The 22,972-nt window shown below is 46.4% G+C and overlaps 1 protein-coding gene across 8 annotated transcripts in view; it reads left to right on the top strand.

The window, feature by feature from the left end:
- IQSEC1 (IQ motif and Sec7 domain ArfGEF 1) overlaps positions 1-22,972 on the top strand; it is a 285,226-nt gene that overhangs the window by 44,283 nt on the left and 217,971 nt on the right. For all 8 annotated transcript variants that reach the window (XM_050979503.1, XM_050979508.1, XM_050979506.1 and 5 more), the window contains one exon: positions 12,689-12,718. In XM_050979503.1, coding sequence (XP_050835460.1) covers positions 12,689-12,718 — 30 coding nt within the window. The remainder of the gene's footprint in view (positions 1-12,688; positions 12,719-22,972) is intronic.

Genomic DNA, 22,972 nt, shown 5'->3' with positions numbered 1-22,972 from the left:
CTGAGAAGGCAAAGCTGTTTAAGCAATTAATGATTGAGTGCCAGATAAATGTTATCATCATTTCATTGGCTTGTGCCAGGACCACTCACTGGGTGTTTTTTAAATTTCACTGGCAGCTCAAGCACAGCTAAAAATAAATTCATTTGTTTATAGACTTCTTTGACAACAGCCAAATAAACCCACACTGTGTTGTTTTGAACAGGAGGCACAAAGCCAGCTGAGGGCTCCCTTGGAGTGTGGCTGTAGGTGCCTGGGGTTGGTTCTGCAGCTGCTGTTCCCCTCCCACCCCTGTTTTATTTCCACTGAAAGCTTTGTCAGGGCAGTGTGCTCCTGCTGGAGCACAGGGGAGGGTTTGCAGCGTGAGCAGCAGCCCCTGATTTGTGCTGATGGGGCAGAGCACAGAGCAGAGAGAGACCAAGAAGTGGCAGCAGGGGAACTGTCAGTGCTTGGGGCTGAAGCTCCAGAGAGGGATCCTGAGTCCTTGAGGGCATGTCCATAAATCAGAGGGAGCTTGGACAAGTCCAGCAGTGCTCCAGAGGTCACCTGGGCTTCCTGGCAGGGGAGCAGTGGGAATCTTCACGTTATTTCAGCTCAAGGACAGGAGGAGGTGAAGGAAGATAAGGAGGAGGACAAATGACATCAGCTGTGGTATCTCCAGTTGTGAGATACTGGGGTGTGGGATGTCCAGGAGCTGCAGAGCTCTGGAATGAACAAATGCTTCTTGTAAGAAGGGCAAATGCTGAGACAAAATGTCTTGGCAGTAAAAATAATTCTGAGAGGGTGGCAGTGGGAATAGCCTGACTTGCTGTAGGAACTGGGCTTCTGTAGCTCTCTCTCTGAGGGATGTGTCAGGAAAATTAACTCACAAACATCAGAGGTTGCTGTCCAAAAAGGAGACAGAGGAGTCCTTTGACTTTGTTTGAATAAAGGGAGAGGCCATGGGGCATCCCCTGGGGTCTCTCACATTTTTGGAGGATGCAGCCTCCCTTTTTATCCCTGGCTGCATTTCCCTTCTCTCTTTCCCCCTTGGCTGAGGCACTTGAGAGGTTCAGAATTCCCAGAACACCTGACACCAGAGATTTCCCTCTAATGTATAACCCTCCCTTTTAACTTTTAATCCTTATTGAATTTGGGGGTTTTCCTCATTGTTCCTTTCATCTTTCAGTGTCCAGTTTCATTTATCAGCAAACCTAGAGTTGGTTTGTTAAGACAAATCTGTCATTCCTCTCAGATGTGTGGAGAAGCTCCTGCCCAAGCTGGGAGCTGAGCCCTGCTCAGCCCTGCCCTCTGCTCTCTGTGCCAGGGCAGCAGACAGAGGGGGAGCCAGGGCTTGGGTGCTCTCAGCTGGCTTCTTGTGGCTGAGGTGGAGCAGATGGGCCAAAATGCAGTCAGTCAGCTTGGTGGGGTAATGGCCAAGGAAACCACAGGATCCCAGACTGGGCTGGGCTGGAAGGACCTCAGAGCCCACCCAGTGCCACCCCTGCCATGGTGGGGACACCTTCCCCTGTCCCAGGCTGCTCCCAGCCCTGCCCAGGGACACTGCCAGGGATGGAGCAGCCATCCTGGGCAACCTGCTGTTTTGCTTTTATATATATATATATATATATATATATATATATATATATATATAGTTGTTGTTGTTGTTGTTGTTTTGTTTTGTTCTGTTTTGTTTTAAATAGGAGGAGTATAAAAGGTTATAAAGTGGTTTTGAGCAGAGAGAACTCACCTCAGAGGTACAGAACTGTCAATGGTTTCTTGCCAGGGCCCAGTGGAGATGGACAGGATCTGCTTTCACTCAGGGTGGTTGTGCCACCAAAAGCAAGAGTGAAATATATTATGTGAACAGTGACACATTTTTTCAAAGTTTTTTTTTTTTCTCTGAGGATTAAAAAGAAACCCAAACAAACAACAAAACACCAAAAACTCTCATTCAGCAACAAAACCTCTGAAGACTCCTTGGTTGTGCCCAGGCCAGTGTGAGCTGCTGGAGAGTGCTTTGACCTGAAGGACAAAAATAAGATGTGGCAGTGTCAAGAGGCAGTTGTAAATATCAAACTGTGAATTGAGGGAAACCAGGTAGAGCTGAGTGTGCAGGAATCTCTCAGGGAATGTTTGAGTAACACTTAGGGGGCATAAAGAAGGTATTTGAAGTAAAGCTTCTAAAAGCTGAATGGATTATTGGTTAAAACTCTCCCTGAAAGGTGGGATGGTACTGAAGGTTGTGTTTGGGGACTGATTTTAAGAAAGGAAAAAACCACCCCCCAAACCATGTTAAACACTGCCTGTCCCCACTCAGCCCCCTAAAAAAATAATCAAAAAACCTCACTAAAACAAATCCCAAAATCAAACAAAGCAAACAAAAAACCCTCCAAACCCCTTGGGAGGCATTTTCAGAAGTGAAGAGCTGGGCTGTGTGGCTCCATTTAGTGCCAAGATAATTTGAAAAACCTGTAACCTCCAGATCCTGAAAGGAAGGACATTTTCTGTGGGGGTGGCTGTGCCAGTAACCACTGCAGGTTGTGGGACAGATGGAAGCTGACTAATAGCAAGAAAACCATTAGTTGTAAGTACAGCCATTATAATTGAAACTGAGGCCTCCAGGCATCCAGGGAGAAGCCAAGAATCCTGACTATGGGATTGTCTGGGTTTTTTTGTAGCTTCTGCATGCAGACTTAATAGTTACAAATTACAGTGTTTCTACAGATTTAACTGAGAGTTGAAATAAAACAAGTTGAAGACTTAAATCCCATTCTTTATGCAGTGTGTCTGGTGAGTTATGGCAGGAGAACACACACTTGGTTTTGTCTTAATCTTTTCAGGTTTTCTAATTTAGTCTTAATTGGAGGAAAGAGTTCCATCAAAGGCAGCAGAACTCCTGTGGCATTTGGAATTCCCAAGGGGCTCAGGTTGGCTTCGGGGGCAGATGAACAGAGTCAGAAAAGTGATTGGACCTAAACATCCTTTAGGAAGGGATTCCTCCCTGGCAGGGTGGGCAGGCCTGGCACAGGTGCCCAGAGCAGCTGGGGCTGTCCCTGGATCCCTGGCAGTGCCCAAGGCCAGGCTGGACATTGGGGGTGGGAGCACCTGGGGCAGGGGAAGGTGTCCCTGCCATGGCAGGGGTGGCACTGGGTGGGATTTAAGCTCCTGTCTCACCCAAACCATTCTGGGATTCTGTGATGTACCAGAAATGGTCTGTGGAGCCCAGCAGCTCCTGCCCTGCCTGGTGACAGGCTCCTTCCCAGGGCAGGTCACAGCCAGTCCTGAGGACAGGCTCATGACTCAAATGTTTCTGGGTCTCTTCGAGTCTGGCACCACCCTGGGCACTGCCTGAGCAGGCAGTGAGGTAAATCCAGAGGGTGAGTGTGTTGAGGCTTTAGCACTTCTCTTACATCTTTGTGCTCCATTTAGTTTGTTCTCTAGAAGCGCCGTCAATTCTTTCCAGAAAAGATCTTTGCTGTTTTAATGGCAAACCACTCAGACTTCTCAAAATCTGTGTGTGGCATGGAAGGAGCAGATGCCCCTGGAAACAGGACTTGGGTGTAGTTTACCCTGAAAATTTCATCCATAAAGGGCCTCAGTTGAAATTGCACAGGGAGGTTTCCAGGGCTGGCTTTTGTAATTATTGTTGGGTCTGTGAATGAATTCCTGGGGTGTAGGGTTGATGACAGCTGTCCCCATCAGTGTCACTGTTTGTTCTTTCTCCTCATGGAATACACAGAGATCTTGTCTTGTATGAAAGATAAGGGGAGAGCTGGAATGGTCTCCAAAGCCTGAGGATTAAGGACATAAATTTCATGTGCAGAAAATGTCTCGTTCTTGTTGAAGGCTCTTGGCCTTTAACTCTCTGATCCTGCCTGTATCCAAAGTACATTTTAACAACAACCCTCTGCAGGCAGAGGATTCTATTAAGGAACACAGAAACAGTGGATACAAATGAAAGATGGAGCTTGATTCGATAATTTTGTAAATGTTTATGGCTGATGATTGCATGTGGAGAGCCTGAATTGATGATAAAGTGTTCTGCTGTACCTTCAAAGTCTGAGAACCATTTAGCTGCTGTTGGAGGCAGGAAGGATCTCTAAAAGGGACCACAATTGGGGCCATGATTGTTGAAAAGCCTCACTTTTTCTGAGTGCAAGATAAAAGGATGAGCTGCTTGTTTAAACCCCAGTTTTAGAGAGATTTTTCTTTCTTCATAAGGCCTTACCTGGAAATGGAAAGAGGTCTGAAATAATCCTGTGCTGTGGCTTTCCACTTCTGCTCACCCTTAATTCAAGCTGAAATAATGCCTTCTGTATTCAATAGTCCACATTCAGTACAGGTGATTGCCACAGGCCAATGCTGCTTAATGCTGCCTTGTCCTTCTGCAGAAAATAACTGGTGGCAGGAATGCTGGGGAGGGATTTCTGATGTTAGACGTGAAAAATTCCCTGTGCAGCTCCCCAGTACTTGTGGGGTTAAACTGCAGTTCTCTCCCTAAGCTGTTAAAAAGCCACTGCACACTTCAGTTAATGAACTGAGCTGGAAAAGCACATTTTAAGGAGTTTTGGTTGTGAAGTTGCTGTTCCCTGGGCTGGGGTTGGGACAGACAAGGCTGCAGGTCAAAGGTGCAGCAATAGCTGGATTGGAAAGCTTCAGCTGCAGGGGAAAATAAGGAATTGACTCACTTGTAAAATGATAAATGGAGTAAGAATGAGGTGTTTTTCAAACAGAATGGAGGCAGCCTTTCAGGTTTCTGATTTTTTTTTCTTAAAAGCTGTTGCAAATTATAAACAATTGAAGAGGAGAGGGAGCAAGGAAAAGAGGTAAAATGGTTTTGAGAGCTCATAAACCAAGGATTTTTTTTTTTCATATTTTACCACTGGAGATTCAAGTCTCCATTCTGGTGCTGACTTTAAGATCACCCCTCGCTTGTCAAAGCCAAATATTTTCTTCCCTTCCATATGGCCCTTTGGCAGGGCTCTTACTTAGATCATCAGTTGGCTGCTCTGTGCAGCCTAATGGCTTCATCTGTGAGACAGGGGCTGGGAGAGGCAGCAGGGATGGGTGAGACAGGGGCTGGGAGAGGCAGCAGGGATGGGTGAGACAGGGGCTGGGAGAGGCAGCAGGGATGGGTGAGACAGGGGCTGGGAGAGGCAGCAGGGATGGGTGAGACAGGGGCTGGGAGAGGCAGCAGGGATGGGTGAGACAGGGGCTGGGGAGAGGCAGCAGGCTGCAGGGATGGGCTGTCCTGGAGCCCTTCCCTCCCCCAGACCCTGCACGCCCCAGTTTCCCCATCTGCTGCAGGAGGGGGAAGGGGGAGCAAAGCTTCCTCCTGTGTGCTCTGCTTGGCTGTGTTTCCATGCCATGGAATCCCACTGATCACCAGCCCATTTTCTGTGCTTCTCAGTGCACCTGGAAGGGTTGTGCTGAGGACAGAGCAGGGCAGAAGTGGCCAGAATTGGTGGCAGTGTGGTGACATGTGCCTGGCCCCTCGGGGGGCACGGGGCAGAGCAGCTGCTGGGCTCTGCTCCACCTTCCAGAGGGGACACCAAACACTCTGGGCAGAACCAAAATATGGTTGGGGCAGAGCACAGAGCAAAGAGAGACTGACAAGCTTGTCTGTGTTTAGAGCACAGCAGCTTTGGGCTGCCCCAGGTGTGCCAGGGCAATGGCACATCCCTGCCCTGCTCACAGGGCTGGCAGCATTCCTCTGGTCAGGCTTAGAACATTGAGTTTCCCATGTGTTCAGCAGGTTGTGGGGGCTGCTCTGCTCTGAGAGGCAGCTCCAGGCTGCCCAGGTGGGGCTGGGGCAGGACCTGCCAGGTGCCCCTGTCCCTGCTGGGGAGGCTGCTCTGCCCTGCCGAGCACACAGATGGTCCCGACAGCCTGGCTGGGGAGCACCGGGTTGGAAGCAGCAGCACTGCCTGCTTTGCAGCCTGGCTCTTCCTCCCAACCATTTCCAGGCATCAGGAGAGCCCGGGGTACTGCAAACCCCCTGCTGGCTGCAGGTGAGGTGGGGAGGGCTGTGCTCCACTCAGAGCATATGGCACAGAGTGGTGCCTGGGCAGGGACATCGGGCTGGGCTCCTGCAAATCCCTCCTCAGAGATCTCTGAGAGTTTGGAAGGGACATTTCTTGGACAGCAGTGGCTGAAAGCAGGCCAGGAATGGATATAGCAAGCTTGTTATGGAGCCCATATGCCAGGAGCTGCATTTCCATGGTATTTATCATAAGATTGCAGGATGGCTCCAGTTGGAAGGGACCACTGGAGTCATCCAGGCCAACTCCCTGCTCAGGCAGGGCTCCCTGGAGCTCAGGATTGTGTCCAGAGGGCTGGGCTGGAGTGGAGAATGCAGTGAGTTGTCTGTGGGAGATAAGTGCCTGCTGCCTCTCGTGGGCTGGGATGTGTCTGCTGGGGCCACAGAAATCTGTGGAAATGGCTCTTTTCAGTGTTCCTGTCCAGGCTCACAGTTAGAATTCACTTTAAAGGAAAAAAAAAAAAAAGGCTATTTTCTCCCCATGGTCTGTGTGCAACAGCTTTGTAAGGACTGAAGAGCTTTTGTGGTCACTGCCACAGGAGCAGTGCATTCCCAGAGATGGGATGGGGATTCTGCTGAGGCTGGAGGAGCTCTGCACAAATAGGAGGGCACACAGTCTGCACAGAGCACATCTGTGTTAAAAAAGGCCATCTGCAATACTAACTGTCTGTTGCTTCATTTTCTGGGGTCCCAGGATGAGGGAAGAGACGACAAAGTTGACTCCATGTATCAGAAGGCTTGATTTATTAATATATGATATATAAGATATAAAAACTATACTAAAAGAATAAAGAGAAAGATTTCACTACCAAGGCTAAGCTAAGAATAGAAAAGGAATGTGTCAACTAAACTCTTCTCAGACTGAGACCAGCAGAACAGATGAACTGTGATAGGCTCTTAATTGCAAACAGTCTGACGGGGCCAATCACAGACCTTCCCGTTGCATTCCACAGTAGCAGATAAGAATTGTTTACAGTTTGTTCCTGAGGCCTCTCAGCTCTCAGGAGAGGAAAAATCCTAAGTAAAGGATTTTTCATAAAACATGTCGGTGACAACTGTCACTTAAGATGGCTAAAAAGTTCATTTCTTTAATGGGAGTTGGAGAAAATAAGGACAAAAAGAATGTGATTAGTGATGTTCTGGGTGAAGTTCTGTGCTGTCTCGTTGAACAGGGTTAATTGGTGGGTGTAGGTCTAAAATCCAGTCTGTTTAGCAAACAGGTTCTTTTTGAGCAGTCAGTCCTGTGTTGGGCTGTAACACAGAGCTCACACCACAGCCAGCAGAGCTCCTTGCCCTGTGTGGGTGCTCCTGGGAATTGTCTGGTTTTGGGGGAAGCGCTTCCAGCAGTACCTGGTGGTTATCCAGGGCACACAGCAGGAACTGGGCACATCCCCTCTGCCTTTTGTTCAAAATGGTGCCTGAAAATGCTCCTTACATAAGTGCCCTTGGATTCTGCAGTGGGTGATTCACAGGTTTAGCTGACATTAACTCTCTGCATGATGCCATCCATGTGGGAGGTGCTGTCCTTTCATGCTCGAGCTGCCACAAGATCATGGGCCAAGCAGCATCCCAAATTTAGCTTGTGTGTATTGCTGATGTGACTTTTAAATCTGTTTGGGGCTTGATGGAAACTTCTTTTTCAGCTTGGTGGTGGGAAATCACTCCTGAGCTGCTCTCTGCACTCAGAATGTATTTATGGGTTTTTTTGAGGGTGGGAGCAGTGGACTGGTGCCCAGTGAGCTGAAGTGTCTGGAACACTGAGACAAATGAACCAGAAGGCTTCTGATGCATTCACCATGACATCCAGCCAGTGTTTAAAAACATGGCATATGATCAGAAATACAGGTTTTCTGTATCTTGAAGTTCCCCAAAGTCCTGGGACCTCAGTGTGAGGTTGGTACCATTACAGCTTAGCTGGAATTTTGTGGGAGGCTGTGGTGAGTTTGTTTAATTGTGTTGATGAAAAGGTGCTCACCCTGGTGTGCATAATGACTGAATCTTGCTGGAGGGGCTTAATTAGTGCTGAAAGTCATAGGTTTTCTCATCCTGACACTCACCTTGTTAAAATGCTGCTGACTGGGCAGTTCTTACTGGGCTTTTCACCACTTCTTTCAAGTCTTGAGCCTGCTAGAATCTTTTGACTCCACCCAACACACAGAGCCTTGCTGGCCACAGCAGTTCTTGGGAAGGAGAATCTCCACTGCCTGTGTCTGTGGGATGTGGGCTGGGTGGGACAGCCTTGGAGCAGCCTGGTCTGTCCCTGCCCACAGGAGATGGGCTTTAACCCATGTCCCTTCCAACTCAATTCCCAGTTTATACATTGCTGGCAGTGCTCTGGTGCTGATCCAGACCCTTTAAGCAGGGGTGTAATATTGTAAAATCAGGTGACCCCAAATCTGGGAATGATTGGCATCTGACTCCAAGGCTCTGGAATGCTCAACACTCTCTTTATTAAAACTCCACTATATTACATTACAACTATAATAGAGAGACACTACATGTACTATTTCACACTTACTCCTAACTAACTACTGAAAACTCACACACGTGGATCCAAGTGGACAATGAATCAAAACCAGAATCCAATCAAGCAATCCCTTCAGGTAAACAATCTTCCAACACATTCCACATGTTCAAAACAAATGGAGCAGCAAATGAGATAAGAATTGGGTTTTTTTCCTCTGAGGCTCCTCACTGCAATTCTCAGGAAATATCCTTGGGATGCTGTGCCTTGCTTTGCTCTGTGAAGAGAAATATGGCCACAGTGTCAGGGCAGGACAGGGGCTGAGCTGGCAGGTTTTGCTCCAGCTTGACTCTGTTCCTGAGGCTGCTCTTCCCAGACTCCTGGGAGGAGAGTGATGCTTTCCTTGGCAGAGCTTTGCACATCTGCTGGGATCCATGGGGATCTGAACATCATTCACACCCAGCAGGCTCAAATAACAATCCTGGAAAGCTCTAATGGCCTTCAGATGGGGTTGGAGGTTTCCTGGGAACATCTGCCTGGGTTTGAAATGCTGCTCAGAACATTCACCTGCAGGAGCTTCACACTGTTCCCTCTCCTCATACCAGGAGTAAATATTCTGCAGCCATCAGTGATTTCTCTCTGGAGCTCTCTCCCTTGAGGGTAATCAGTTCCTCTGCATTACAGATGCTGGAAGATTTCAAGCACTACAGAAGAACAACCTGTGCTGGGTGCAGTTTTGGTTTTGAGGCACGTTCTGTGCCCAAAGCAAGGCTTAATCAAATGCATTGATCCTTGTAGGGCTGTGTACAGGTTCAGTTCAATCTTTTCCTTCTCTGAAAACTGGAATTGGAATGCTCTGTAACACGTGGTTACTGTGCACTCCTACAGCACCATCAGTCCTTGTGCCTTGTGAGAAGATGCATTTCAGATGGAGTCTGATTATTCAGTGGATGTTTGACATGCTGTTAGAAACCTTGGCTTCTCCCCAGTTCTTTTTATTCTGATGGAAGTGACAGCTCCAAGGAGGTGAGATCTGAGTGGGATTCCTACCACAGGGGTGGCTCTGTGAACTATTTAAAGCCCTGTCCACTTGTGGGTTCTTGCAGAAAGGTTTCACCTCTGCTTTTGGCTGCTCTTGTACCACATTTTGCACCCCCGAACACCAATCCTAGACAAGCAGAGTTCCAAAACTGTTAAAACTACTTGCTGTATTCTTTAGCAGGACATTGCCATGACTCACTGCCCAGAAAAAGTATCTGCCCAGCTGGGAGTTGTTGCAGGGGTAGTTGTGTGTCTCAGTCCATACCCCACACCTTGATGGCCCTGAGCAGTGTTTAACGTGGAAAATTATTACTTTAATGAGCAAGAGGAAAGCTGCTCCTGGAGCTGCCTTTGGAAACAGCTCTGCCTTGTGCTGTTCCATTTCTAAGTGCAGCTTTAGGTGTAAACAACAAATCAGATGCCACAGGGCTTTCAGCTTGTTTATAGTGGCTCTTGGGGGGAATAACAAGAACTGAACATTTCCTGCTGGCGAGAGCAGAATTCTTTGGGATGAGGAAGAGCCACTGAAGGAGCTCTTCTGCTGCTCCTGGGCTTTTGAGGTCCTGCTGTCACCTCAGGGAAGAGGAGACCTGGGACTGGGAACCTCTCACATTCCCAGTCTGAAGGGCTTTTCCATCTTGTGCTTTTCCCAACGTTTTCTTTGAAATTGTATTATTCCTGTAAACGGCTTCCAGTTTTTAGGAGCTGACACTTCCCACCAAGGATGGTTTGTTGGAAAATTTCCAACCAAGCTAGCAACTGGAAGCCAAGAGAGCTGGCTTGTTGTTCTCCTGCATGGGTTTTTAAAGGAGGGTAGTGGTGACAAAGAGAAATCCTTGTGTTGGTGTGAGTGGTGCTGGTTTCTGAAATATTCATGTTTTGGATATGGACTGACAGATGGTGATGGCAGTACTTAGTTAAACTCAAAAATCATTCAGGATTTTAATGGTCACTCTGGTTTGCAGCCCCCTGTAAACCTCAAGTGCTGGGGTTTTTGTTTTTCTTTACCTTTGGTTTTTGGTTCAAGGTTTTTTATGGTGGTACCTGTTCCTCCTGGCCTCTGCTTGCCATGAAATTACAGTAATTACTACTGGTAGGAAAATAATTTCTGTTTCTCTTGGCTATAACAATGTCAGAAAGGATGTGTTTCACTGTATTTCCTACTAAGAATGAAATTCCTGGGGTCAGGAAGAAGGCAAACTTGTACTTCAATAGGAGTGTGATATTGTAATATTTAGTTCTACTCAGAATGAAATCTTGGAAACCATCCAGGGCTGAGGGGAGAAATCTCAGAGAACGTTGTGTGACATTTATCTCATCAGTGATACAACTCAGATATCTAAATGGAATCTGTGCTGCTCCAAGCACTACAGCACAGAAGATACTCTATATATTGGGGACTTTTAATTTTTTTTTTTCCTTTAAGGTCTACCTTGAGATAAGTCATGCAAGATACTGCCAGAAGCCTTTTCACCTTTCTCCTTGTCTCAGCTGTGCCAGTATAATTTCTTTTGTGTGGGTCAAAAGGAAAAAAGCAAACCCAGAGCCCAGCACATGCTTCCTGTGTGAGCAGGAACATTAAATATCGATCCCCAACCCTGCCTCTCAAAGAATGCTTAAAGAAAATCGAATGCTTTGCCTCAAACTACAAGCAGTGGTTTCTTTCAGCTCTGTGTTCATTCAGCTCTGCTCATCAATTACTCATTCCCTGAGTAAAAATTGACCAGCTCTGAACAGCCCTTCAGAATTTACTCAAGTAAATCTTACCCTTGAAAATGCAAATTTAGCAGCTGAGAAATTTCCCAGCTCTTCTGGGAAAACTGAAAACAAATAAAGGGTGGTGGGCCCTCCTTGCCTGTTTGCTGGGCTGGGAGGTGATCAGCTGGAGATCACCCTCACCTCGCTGGAAACAGTCCTGGGCTCCAGGGAGAGCAGAAATGTGCAGCAGAACAGAGATTGGGGGTGCCTGGTGCCACCTCAGTGACACTGGCATGCTCTGAGCACTGGGACGTGAGCTCCCTCTTGGATGAGTTTGTTATTCCAGCCCAGAGGAAAGGCAGGGAATTAAGCCATTAATTGCTGTCTCCTGTATTTGGGAACTTGAAAGCACCAGCAATTACAGGAACATCTTTCCCAGTAAGGAGTGTGCTCTGCCAGATGGACTTTGCTGAGAGCTGAGTGTGGGAAGGTGGCACCTAAACACTGGATTCATTAATTTTTTTATCACTCCTGGGAGTGCAGGGCTGAGCTCAGCTTCGTGGGACTTCTGTGTTGAGAAAACTGCTTTGAAGTTGTTGTGTCTATCAAACACAACTGGTTTTTATCTCTTCTTTAGCTCCTAAAGAGCTCCCCTTGTCTTTGGAGAGGCAGCTTTGGGAGTGAGGGAGGAAAGGAATTGGGCAAATGGTTCTATGTTTTCTTTTGGATTTTTTGTTTGGTCCTGAAATTTAAATATTATGTTCCCATTTCTCCTTGGGGATGAAATCCTGTTCAGTGTGAATAATCTTGAATTAAGTTTCTTTGCTTAAAAATACTGGGGAAAGAGGAGAGCCTTGGTTCCATGTTTGACTGATGAAATTATCTCACCTTTAACCTGCCCCTTTGTAACTTAAGACCTCTTATCCCTCCTTTTTGCACATTTCTGATATTCACAAAAGTGTGAGGTTTTAAAGATTTTAATTACCTTTTTTTGCTAACCTTGGCCCTTTCTGAGTGTCTGATAAAGCCTAGTGTTGGATTCCAGAACTATTTGCCTGTGATCTTTTCAGCTAAAGTGTTAAGAAGAGATGAAGACAAAAATTAAAATGTACAAAATAATCTGCTTCTAGGATAGTGTCAGAGTGTTGCTTCCCACCTGTAAGGATGGAAAATAAATCTCTGTGCATGTTTGAGGGAGATCTTTATTGGGATTCAGAGGGTGTCACCTGTTTTAATATTGCAGTTATTGACTTCAGCTGTTAACTGGGTTTTAGCTTCTAATAGATTTCCTCAAAGCCTAAGTAGATGTGTTTATTTTCTAAATGTCTTATTAGCAGAAAAAGTACAACAAGCCCCAGAGACACTCACTGAATGCAGAGGGAGAGCATGCTTGAGAAGGTACATGGCTTTTGAATGATAAATGCTGGAAATAACTGTGCCTTAAGTATTTGTGTTTTATTTTACAGGTCTGAAGGTGACAGCTCAAGAAGCCTCAGGTATGTGTGCATCATCTTGATGTCTTTGTTCTACTTTATTTAAACGCATTCAATAGAAACAGATTTTTTGTTATTTGAAATGTGGACATTATTGGTTGTGCTTAGCATGCCTTTGGTGTTTTGAGTAAAGGTTCTTCTCCCTTGGAGAAGTTTCTGAGTGATTCTGTCTCCAGTGTGGTCTGGGAGTGAGGGATTAGTTTGGAGCATTACAAAAGATTTATGGTGAGTTCCTGGTGCTCCCAATCCAAGTTCCTGCTTGCCAGCCCTGTGCCTGGGAGCTGTGTGCCAGCTGCCTGCCAGCTTTGGGGCAGCAGCTGTGCTGAGGGGATATCCATAGACTTGTTCTGGCTTTCTTAGCAGTCTCCTCTTTTCCACCTGACAGGGAGAGCCTTCATTGACTGGTGGTTGCAATGCTCATTCTGCACTTGGGAGGTTCAGATAATGTGCAGAATTTCATGTGATTATCAGATACTTTACTTCCAGCTTACCCCCTTGGTGTTTTACACTCAGGGGTGGTTTTTGTTCCTACCTCTCTGCACATGTGGCTGAGTCAAGCTTGCAGAGCTTGCAAAAGTGCTCTCAACAGGACTGAGAAGTGAAAACTCCATCCTTGAATCTGGAAGTGCTCCATATTCATGAGAGCATTGCCATTAAGCAGATGCCTTGATTCCCCAGCAGCGTGACTGTTGATCAGTGATAACAAGGTTCATGATATTGACTCTGGCTTCACCATCATTCCTGCAGGGTGTTTTGGGGACTGTCAGGACATTGCATCTTAAGGCATTGTGTTTGTTTATTGTAAAACACCAAAGCCAAGGCAGGACCTCCCCTTGCAGCATTAAGATCCAGTTCTTACCCACAGGTGTGCAGACCATCCCCAAGAACAGGTGAGCTGCAGAACAGTCAGCTGTCAGAAATCCAGAAGTCTGTGGGAAAGGATTAGAGATCCTCTGAGGTGCTTTTGACTTCAGCAGAATCCAGGGTCAGTGTGGTGTGGAGCTGAGCTGAAGGCTGGGCAGGGTGAGATGGGAATCTCTCCAATGCACAGCAGCTGAGCTGGATCTAATCCCCAGGCTGCACTGGGATGCCTCTGGGCATCACTGCATTCTTTCCTTGGGATTTCAGCTCCCAGCAGAGCTGCCAGGTGCTGGCAGGCTGTGGAAGGACTGGTGCTGGTCAGGAGCAATGCCCCTGGCACCAGGATTTCCAGCAGTGTGGTTGTGCTTCAGCCTCAGTGGTCGCTCTTGTGTGTCCCTGAGCTCCTGTGGGATTTGGCTGCTCCAAGGATGTGTGTGTGGAGCTCCTCTCTTGCAGAGTGCACTGGGGGATTCAGGCAGTGCCCAGGCACAGCTAGAACCCTCTGGTTTGGTGCTGCCTGAAACCCAGACTCCAGCCCTGGCTCCTGCCAGGCACTGTCCTGCACTGGGTGTTTCATCAGGGTGGCTGCACTGACAGGGCTCTGCTGAAAGGGGTTTGCCAGAGCCTTTCCCACCTGGAGGAAGGGTCTGTTTGGGCTGGTGCCGCTTTGGGACCTGGCAGTGCCCCATGGGGCACATCCCACCTGGCTGTGCTGGTGGGAACCAGTACCCTGTGCTCCACAGACACCTGGGGCAGGCAGGCTGAGCCTTGGGGTGCTCCCATCTTGCTGTGAGGCTGTGCAGGGAATTGATTCTGTTACTCAGTGTGAGCTTGAGCTGCTCCAAGACAGCTCCAGCCTTCTCTGGCAGCCTGGTTTTAACCAGACTGATGCAGTAGCAGGCAATCAGTGTAAATTCTCTATCCTCCCTCCTAGGCTGCATTTTCTCTGGGGTGAAATGTCACTGAGGCTGTGCTTTTGTGTTTCTGCCTGCACAACATCCTGGTCAGCTGTGGTCTTGTCTTGGGCAAAAGCTCCCCAAGCTCTGTTGGTGCTTGGGCAGCATCTTTATGTTGTGGTTAATTTGCTTCCTACTGTTTCCCTTTCTCTCTGGCAAATGAAGGTGAAATGTAATTATCTCAAGTGAAATGATCAGGGCAGTCTGGGGAATAGTGCTTAATCTCTGAAGAGATCTTTGCTCCTGCTCACAGGCCAGCATCAGCAAAAGAGCAGCAAACCCAAATGCTGGCCAGCCAAGTGGTTCCATGAAACCAAGGGGTGCAAGGAGCCATGAGCAGGTGGGAAGGCAGGGATGGAATGTCCTGTCCCAGTGATGCAGCTGGAGTGAAGTCAGAAGGGCTTGTGTTGGTGGGCAGCAGATGGAAATCTTGGTTAGGACTGGTTGAGTCTCAGCCACTGGCACTGAAGACAGGAAAGGATCACTCCAGATACCCTGAGATGCAGCCAGAGATGTTGGTCTCTCCCAGCTGGGTGACTGCAGTCCTGACCCAGAGACTGGTCTGGAATAGCTGCTGCTTTTCATGCTGGAATGGAATATTCAATACAAGTGATGCCCTGGAACTTTACACTATTGCTCAGTTGCAAAGGATATTGCCCTGGTGGATTTGTTTTCAGTGGCTTTATAGCTGCTTGTAACGAGGAAATTGCATCCACAAGATGATTTATGGTGCTGTGAAATGCAGAAAACACAGAATCTGTGCACAGACAGGGCTGACACAGCAAAGCAATATGATTCCAAATAATACATTAAAACAACCAAAAATCAGATTGACTTTATTTCTTTCATTTGGCTTTCTCATTGTGACAAAAAGCCATGAATTATCCTGTTGTACAAGCCCTTAAAATTCTTCCTGCCTATAATACAGTTGTACTGTAATAAACTCAGTTGGTTTCCGTTTGGGGAATGCCAGACTCTGAGGTATTTGTTACATCTGTGAAAATGGGGAGATGGCTTTGACCACTTTGCATTCTGAGGTGCAGTGCACACACACAGAGTGGAGCTGTCAGTGTGAGGAGCTGCTTTAATGAGCTGTCTTTGTTCACACGTTTCCAGGAGAAAATGCAATTTGTTTTACAAGGCATTTTGATATTTAGTGGTGTGAGGTGACAGCAACGATGGAGATGTCTGTGCAGGATATCCTGTCAAAGTTTGCAGACAGGGTCTCGAGGTTTAGTAGCAGATGTTCCTTTTCCCTCTGCACAGGCCTTGTGTGTTTAAAAATCACCAGAGTGAAGGATTTGAGCAGAGAGGATGCAGAGGGGTTCAGGGAGCAGCTCTGATGTGCAAACCTCTGAAACCTGCCCAGAAACAGCATCTTTAGGGGTTGGGTTGCTTTCCAGTTGCTCCTTCCTAGCTGTGTGCTTTTAAAGGAGAAACAAGGTACAAAATGAAGGGAGTTGTAACAGAACTGCATAAAAGGAGAGGCTTCCATGGCTCCTGAGCTGGGAGGTGCCAAGGCTGCTGCCAGAAAGGTGTGGGGAGCTGTGAAATAGCCCCAGGGAGAGTGAAAAGGCTGAGGGCTAATTTAAAAATAAGAAGAAAGAAAAAAAAAGGGCAGCTGAAGTACTAATTATGGGGAAAACATCAGCTGAGTTATTTAGCTGAGCTAAAAGAAAACTGTGATTTTTTTTTTTCCCCCAGTCTGTAATGGAGGAAATGTGTGGAGTTGTGTCTGTTGAGGATGACACAGAATGGCTGATTCCTTGTAAAGGTGCACATGAGATGAAGTGGAACAGTAATTGTCTCATTTACTTTAGAGAATTGTGGAGTATCAGCCTCATTCTGTGCTGGGTGGAGCGGGAGGGTTGGCTGTGAAACAGACCCTGAGCAACTGCAGGGAGGCAGCAGCACAGAAAGTCCAGCAGGAAGCAAAGTTTTAGGAACTCTTTGTTTTGTTTTACTCCAGGAAAATTCTGCTTGAACTACGTGACTCAGGCTCCTCCCTGAGAACCTGCAAAGTACAATTAAACACAGAGGGACTTGTAAAGCTAATTTTCAAGATGGAATGTATTGCTGTGCCTTCTAAATGACTCAGTGTCTGTATGTAAAAATGGACTTTTCTGGCTGGTTTTAATCATTCTGTAATGACTGTGCTACAGTTTTATCACCAGTCCTTAAAATGTGCAAAATCATCACTTGTTATTAATTTTAAAACCTCCCAAATTTTCTTCCAATCGATTTTTTACATAAATGTCAGGCTGACCCTCTCCAGTGGAGTGGAATCTGATGAGTCTCCTGGTGTTAGTTTAAATTAGTTTTATTGCTGTTAACAGAAATAAAACATATGAAAACAGCTTCTGGTAGTTGAGATAGCTGTGGAGCTGCCAGTGGCTTTCAAATGAAGATTTAATCAATTTCAGAATGAAAGGACAGTGATGCATTCATCAAATTGTCAGAACTGCTTCTATGTCATCTTTAATAGTGATGATAGATTTGTCATGTTAAAAAAATCATTTTCCCCCCCTAAACTGTATGAAACATAGAGCCAACCAGATTTCCTTACTTCAGTCCCAGTGTCTCCCCTGTGGAGCCTAAGCTCCACGTGCTGGTGAGCAGCAGGGATGTGTTTGTGGTTTGGTGGGGTTCACAAGGTGCCCATAATTCTGTGCTTTATGTGGATTTTTATTTTTCTGCATGTCTTACTGAGAATCTTCAGGCCCTTCTTGATGTTTGATCACCTTGGCTTCAGGTACTACAAATGATTCTGTCACAGCCACAACAGCACCAGTGTTTTGTACAAAAATGCCCTGCATGAACTCAATCTGTGTTCCCCCTGTCTTGGTTTGTACAGACAGGTGTGTGCTGAGGAAGGCAGGAGCCTCCCCTGAAATGGAAAATGTAAAACCCCTCCCTCTGAATTACTATAAATTTGAAATTAAAAGGCTCTCAGGCAAAGATATGGGAGCAGGAATAACAGTTCTTTACTAGATGGACTTAAAATACAAATGCAATAGGACAAATAAAATAACCCCAAAACACTGCCAGAGTGAGAGCAGGCCCTGTCCCCTGTGTGTCAGGGTGGTGGCACAGTCCCATCCCAGGGGGCTCAGGGTGGTGGCACAGTCCCATCCCAGGGTGGTGGCACAGTCCCATCCCAGGATGGCTCAGGGTGGTGGCACAGTCCCATCCCAGGGGGGCTCAGCCCTCCTGCAGTGCCAGCTGTGGTTCTGCTGGAGCAGGGATCCTGCACAAGGGGGGAGTTTTCCTCTGCAGCTCCAGGGCTGCTGGAGATGGGCCTGCTCTCCCTCTGGGAATGCAGGGCAGCAGAAAGCTGCTCCTCTGGGAAGGCAGGGGCCAAAGGCTGCTGGGCTGTTCCCAGGACAGATTGGATCCAGGTAGGAATGCTTGGCTCCTCCCCTGGGCAGAGCATCTCCCATGGGATGGTGGAATTTGATCAGCCCTGCAGGGACACTCAGTGGCCATGGACAGCAGAGATCTCCTGGAGGGAGGATGGGTCTGTGGAGGAGATAAAGAGAACTGCCCCATGAACAGGAGATACCTGCCCACCTCTGACAGCTGGGAATTGAATTCACACCCAGCTCAACCCTTAATACCAGTCCCTCAGACTCAATCCTCAGGGAAGTCCAAGAGCGTTGTGGATGGGTGAATTAGAGGAAAAAGGGATGTTGGGTTTTTTTGGCAGGAGTTGTGTAAGCACAGGTAGGTGTCTGTTTGCAAGCAGATGAAGTTTTTTCATCAGGCAAGGCACTTTATTAATAGTTCGACTTCTGAATTGCTGCAATTCTGCTTTTTCTGCTGAAAAGTGGAATCAAGTCTGGCTGGATGTTGGATGCCCCCCAGGTGGGTAGAGCAGCAGGTGCAAGCGTTTTGCCCACAGTTATTTCCCCTGGAAACAGACAGCTGTAATTTATGGAGCCAGTGCTGGTGGTGCTGCACAGAATTCTCCGGTTGTTGAATTTGCAATCTCAGAAGGACAAAGCTTTGTGAGTGTTCCACATTAATTCAGTGCAGCTCATTTCAGTCCAGCTCTTGGAGGGCTGCTCTGGTTATCTGTGAGATAAGGCTGTTTAATGAGCAACATGTGTGCACAGCTCAATTCAGGGAGCCCAGGGCTTGCAGCGCCAGAGGATTGCTCTTTGGAATTTATAAAGTTCTTTGAGTTTCCTTCATTGTTTTGCCATTCTCTTTGGGCTGCTTTTGTTCTTTTCTATTAGAAGTCACAGGAAAAGCTGGTTGAATATGGGGGTTGGAATGGGAGTATAAAGAAAGGGGAAATGTGGGGTGTTTTGTACTTTCTGTGTGCTCTGTAACGTTCTTGGAGGGCTTTTCCCCTGATCTGTGCTGTGGGCAGGAGAAATGTGCATTTACTCCCTTCCTTCAGCCACCTGCAGCTGCCTGAGGAGTCTCAGTCCTGCAAAACAGAACAGGGAGACAGCAAATCCAACAGAACCCCTTGGGATCACAGAATATCCTGAGCTGGAAGGGACCCACAAGGATCTCAAAGTCCAACTCCATCCCCACTGTAGCAGAGATCCAGAGGGGGACAGGGTACGGTCTGAAGCTCTCTTAAGGGTTTAAAGTAGTTATTCTGTTTATGTGTTTATTTGTAATGGAGATGTGGTGTTATTCACAGAGCCCTGTGAGGACAGGAATAAAACCTGACTTCAGGAACAGAATTAATTTTCTCTGCAGAACATTGAAAATATTCTGCAGCAGCTATTGGAAATCCATGTGCAAACTGCTGGGATCGTGAGTAGGAGACAGGCACTTCTGGTGAGGAGTTGCCTCTGTGCACTGGTGGGAAAAAAGTCTCTGCTTCCTTGCACATAATTTGTTTCTTTGAAAAGAATTCATGTATGAGACATTTCTAGATAGGACTTGAAGCTGAAGCAATTTTTCTGTAGTGCTCTGCCCACCAACAATTTAAATAAAAGGCAGAACTTCCCCAGTTTTTCTTCCTGCTCTCATTGCTTTATGTAGGTGGTCATGGTTTGATTAATTCCACCCAACAGGAAAATATGCAGCAAAAAAAGAGATCTGTGAAAATAATCTGATAACTTTCAAGGCCCTTGTTTATTCTTTGCTTTCCTAATCTGTATTTTAGGTGGTTTTATGCCTCCAGGTAGCTTAAGAATGGTCCTTGGGTTAGGAATGAACCATGATTCAGGTATCTAGTTCCTTATCTGAGCTGTTTTAATTATGCTTTTGGAAGTGTTCCAGTAAGTGCAATTGTCAATAAATGGAAGATGAAGTGAGCAAACTGTGTGTTGGGGAAGCTGAGAACAGTTACTAAAAACATAAAGACAAAAAGAAAATTTCAGGTTTCCACCAAATGCATTATAAATTCTTGGAGTCAGGGCTAAAGCTTCATTTGCATTTGTGACTGTAGCAGCCAAATATTGTATTGATTTCAAATTATGCTGATGTTGTTGTAGCTGGGTTTTTAAGTGAAGCTGTAGATTTTGTCCCTTCTCAAAGATGAACAAAAGGCAGTAAAAGAAAGGCTTTGCTGGAGATTCCTGGTTATTAAAGCTCAGTGAAGAGTGTAAGCTGGGAGTTCTTTGGTAAAACCTCCTGAGTGGAAGCTGTAACCTTTGGTGCCCTCCTGCTTTGCCCCATCCTGAGCTGTTTTCTCTGGAGGGGAAGAGCAGAAAGTGAAGCCTTTCCCTTGTCTCCATAATGGATGCCCTCACTGCTCAAATCCCATATTGATCCTGAAGTCTCAGGAGCTGAACAGATCTTTAAATCCCTGTCAGCTTAGTCCTGCCTAACTTCTGCATCAATTTGGCCTCATTAACTTTTCGTTGATTTAATCAAACACATTACTTGGGATACCCCTGTAATTTATTTATAATAATTAACTGTACCAGGGGAATAAGATTTCCTCCTCTGAATTTTAATTCAAGAAGCAGTATCTATACACAAAAATAGAGATTAGAACTAAAATGAATAGAGCTGCATTAAATACTGTACATTTAGGTACATTTATGTACATTTACCATAAAACAGGTCTGTAGGAGATAGGCAGGAGCTGACTTGCTCCTGGTCAAATCTTCTTTGACCTGCCTTGTGGTTGGTGCTCTAAGGATGAATCCCATGCTCAAGAGCCATGTTCTGAAGTGTTCCAGGAGCACAGTGAGCAAATGTTCTCTGGGTATCCTCAGGCTTTCCATTTCTTCACTCATTTTTGTTTATTATACAAAGGAAATTTCATGTTTAAGAGTTCAGAAGTGGTAAAGATTGGAGTGTATTGCTCATTAAAATGAACCTTGAACTCCAATCCATCACATCCTTCCTTGCTGGGTACTGCAAACCCATCATGTGCATGAATTAGGATGATTTACCATTATTCTGTTTTGGGTAAAAAACCATCCCTTTGTGCTCAAGCAAGTATCAGAATTCATTTCAGCTGCTGGCCTTCTCATCACCCTTCTGCTTTGATGCATAAATTGAGGGAAGTTTCCACTCTGCAATGAAGATGAGCATTGCAGCTCCCCCATTGTCATTTATTAAGTGCACTGAGATAAGCCTGGCTTCCCTGGGCTGTTGCAGCTCTTGATTTTTTGTCATTATCCATTTCTGCTGCTGCTGGTATTTGAAAGGAGCTGCTGGTAAATCACCTCCTGCCCAAGGTGTGCCCCTGCCAGGGGACAGCAGCCTTTCAGGCACAGCCACAGAGCAATGAAGAGCAGCCAGGAGATGACAGGAGGGTGTGGGAGCCTTGCTTTGGTCGTGCACCTCCTCTGCTGTGGATAACCCTTGGTCTTTCCAGAGCTGTGGCTGTGCACTGCAATGGAATTGGCAATCCCATGGCTCTGAAATGGGCTGCACTTCCACAAATGATTTAACTGGGAGTTAGGTGGCACTGCTGGATTTGGGTACCAGAGCCATTTGGTAAATACCTTTTTTACCTACCAGAGCCATCTGGTACCATCCAGCCACTGCTGGATTTGGGTACCAGAGCCCTTTCACTGCCTGGCTGACAGACCTTGGAGAAGCACAGAGGAGTATCTGGGAAAAGCTGCCATCCCTGAGGGGTGTGCACTGTGCAGGGGAGGGAAGTTCTGTGTGGGATGCTTTGGGGTGCTGAGGAGGAACCAGGCAAAGAGCACTCCAAACTGATAACACAAATAGAGCTCCCTCCATAGCCTAAACCAGTCTCTTCTGGAGATTCACCTGCATTTGAAAGTCAAAGAAGTCACTTTTTCCAAATCCAGATTCATAAGAAATAGTTGACTTAAGTCCTGTGAGAAGCAGTCCTGGTTTATGTCAGTGTTAAATATAGGTAATGACTTAAGTATTTAAAGAAGTTTTTGAGAATTCTTAAGGCATTTAAATACATATTACTCCATGTATCTTAATTTTAAAAAGAATATTCTTCTAGTTTCCTGCCTCAGCTCCACAACAGATGCAGACATATGTATGTGTTTGTTAGTGGAACTGTGGAGGCAAAAAGAGTAGAAGCTTTAATGTATTTTTCTTTCCTTTTTATTTGAATTCATTTCGTAGTAGAAGAGGTGTCAGCATGTGCTGAGCAAGGCTGGAGGAAAAGCCTAAGGGTTACTCTTCACCTCACTGTGTCTCTATTTTGGAGAGGTTGTTGACTGACAGACAGACAGACTTACAGACCTGACGTAGGAGGAGAAGGATTGTCCTTCCCACCTTCAGCCTCCTGGATGGCAGTGTTTGGGTGCAGAGATTTCCCAGATGTGTTTCAGTTTCAGGGCTGCTGAGTCCTGAACGCTTCTCAGCCTGTGCTCACCGAGTCCTCCTGTACCTCGTGCCCTCCAAGAGTGACCCCAGTTCTGATTCACATTGGACCATTAAAACCACAGCCTGAAATAAGCCCCAGTCCCACAGCCCATCCTGGAGGGCTGGGTGGGATCAGCTCCCTCGTGTACAAAGTTAAACAGGGAAGTGCTGTCACCCAAACTCCAGGGGCACTCTGTGTCCTCCCCAGCCCTGCCCTCCCTCACCTCAGCCAGGCTCAGGCTTTTATGGAGGTCTTTAATGGGGTTCAGTAATGAGCTTTTTAATTATCACTTGGAGGCCAAACATCCTGGTGCTGTTTCTCAGCCAGAACAGGTCAATCCTAAAGGTGTAGGATTAGATGGGAATCATAAAAGCTGATTATTTCTTAATTTTTTTTTTTTTTTTTTTTTTTTGCACTTAGCCAGTGGCAAAATTGATACCTACTCCTTGAAAGGATGTGGGAGGCTATTAGGCAGTGGATAATTAACAATAGAAGGAGGGTGGGAAGGTACAATAAGACTGTAAATTAATTATGGCTCTTTATTCAGAAAGGACAGCGTGATTCCGGAAACTTGTCTGTTCTCAGTGCCAGCTACAGGTGGGCAATATTAGGGAATAAAATTATGCAGGTAGGAAATAAGTGCCCTTAACCAGGTCTGCAAAA

This window comes from Serinus canaria, chromosome 12 (assembly GCF_022539315.1).
Source record: "Serinus canaria isolate serCan28SL12 chromosome 12, serCan2020, whole genome shotgun sequence".
Lineage (NCBI taxonomy): Eukaryota > Metazoa > Chordata > Aves > Passeriformes > Fringillidae > Serinus > Serinus canaria.
This window is presented reverse-complemented; position numbering and strand designations above follow the sequence as displayed.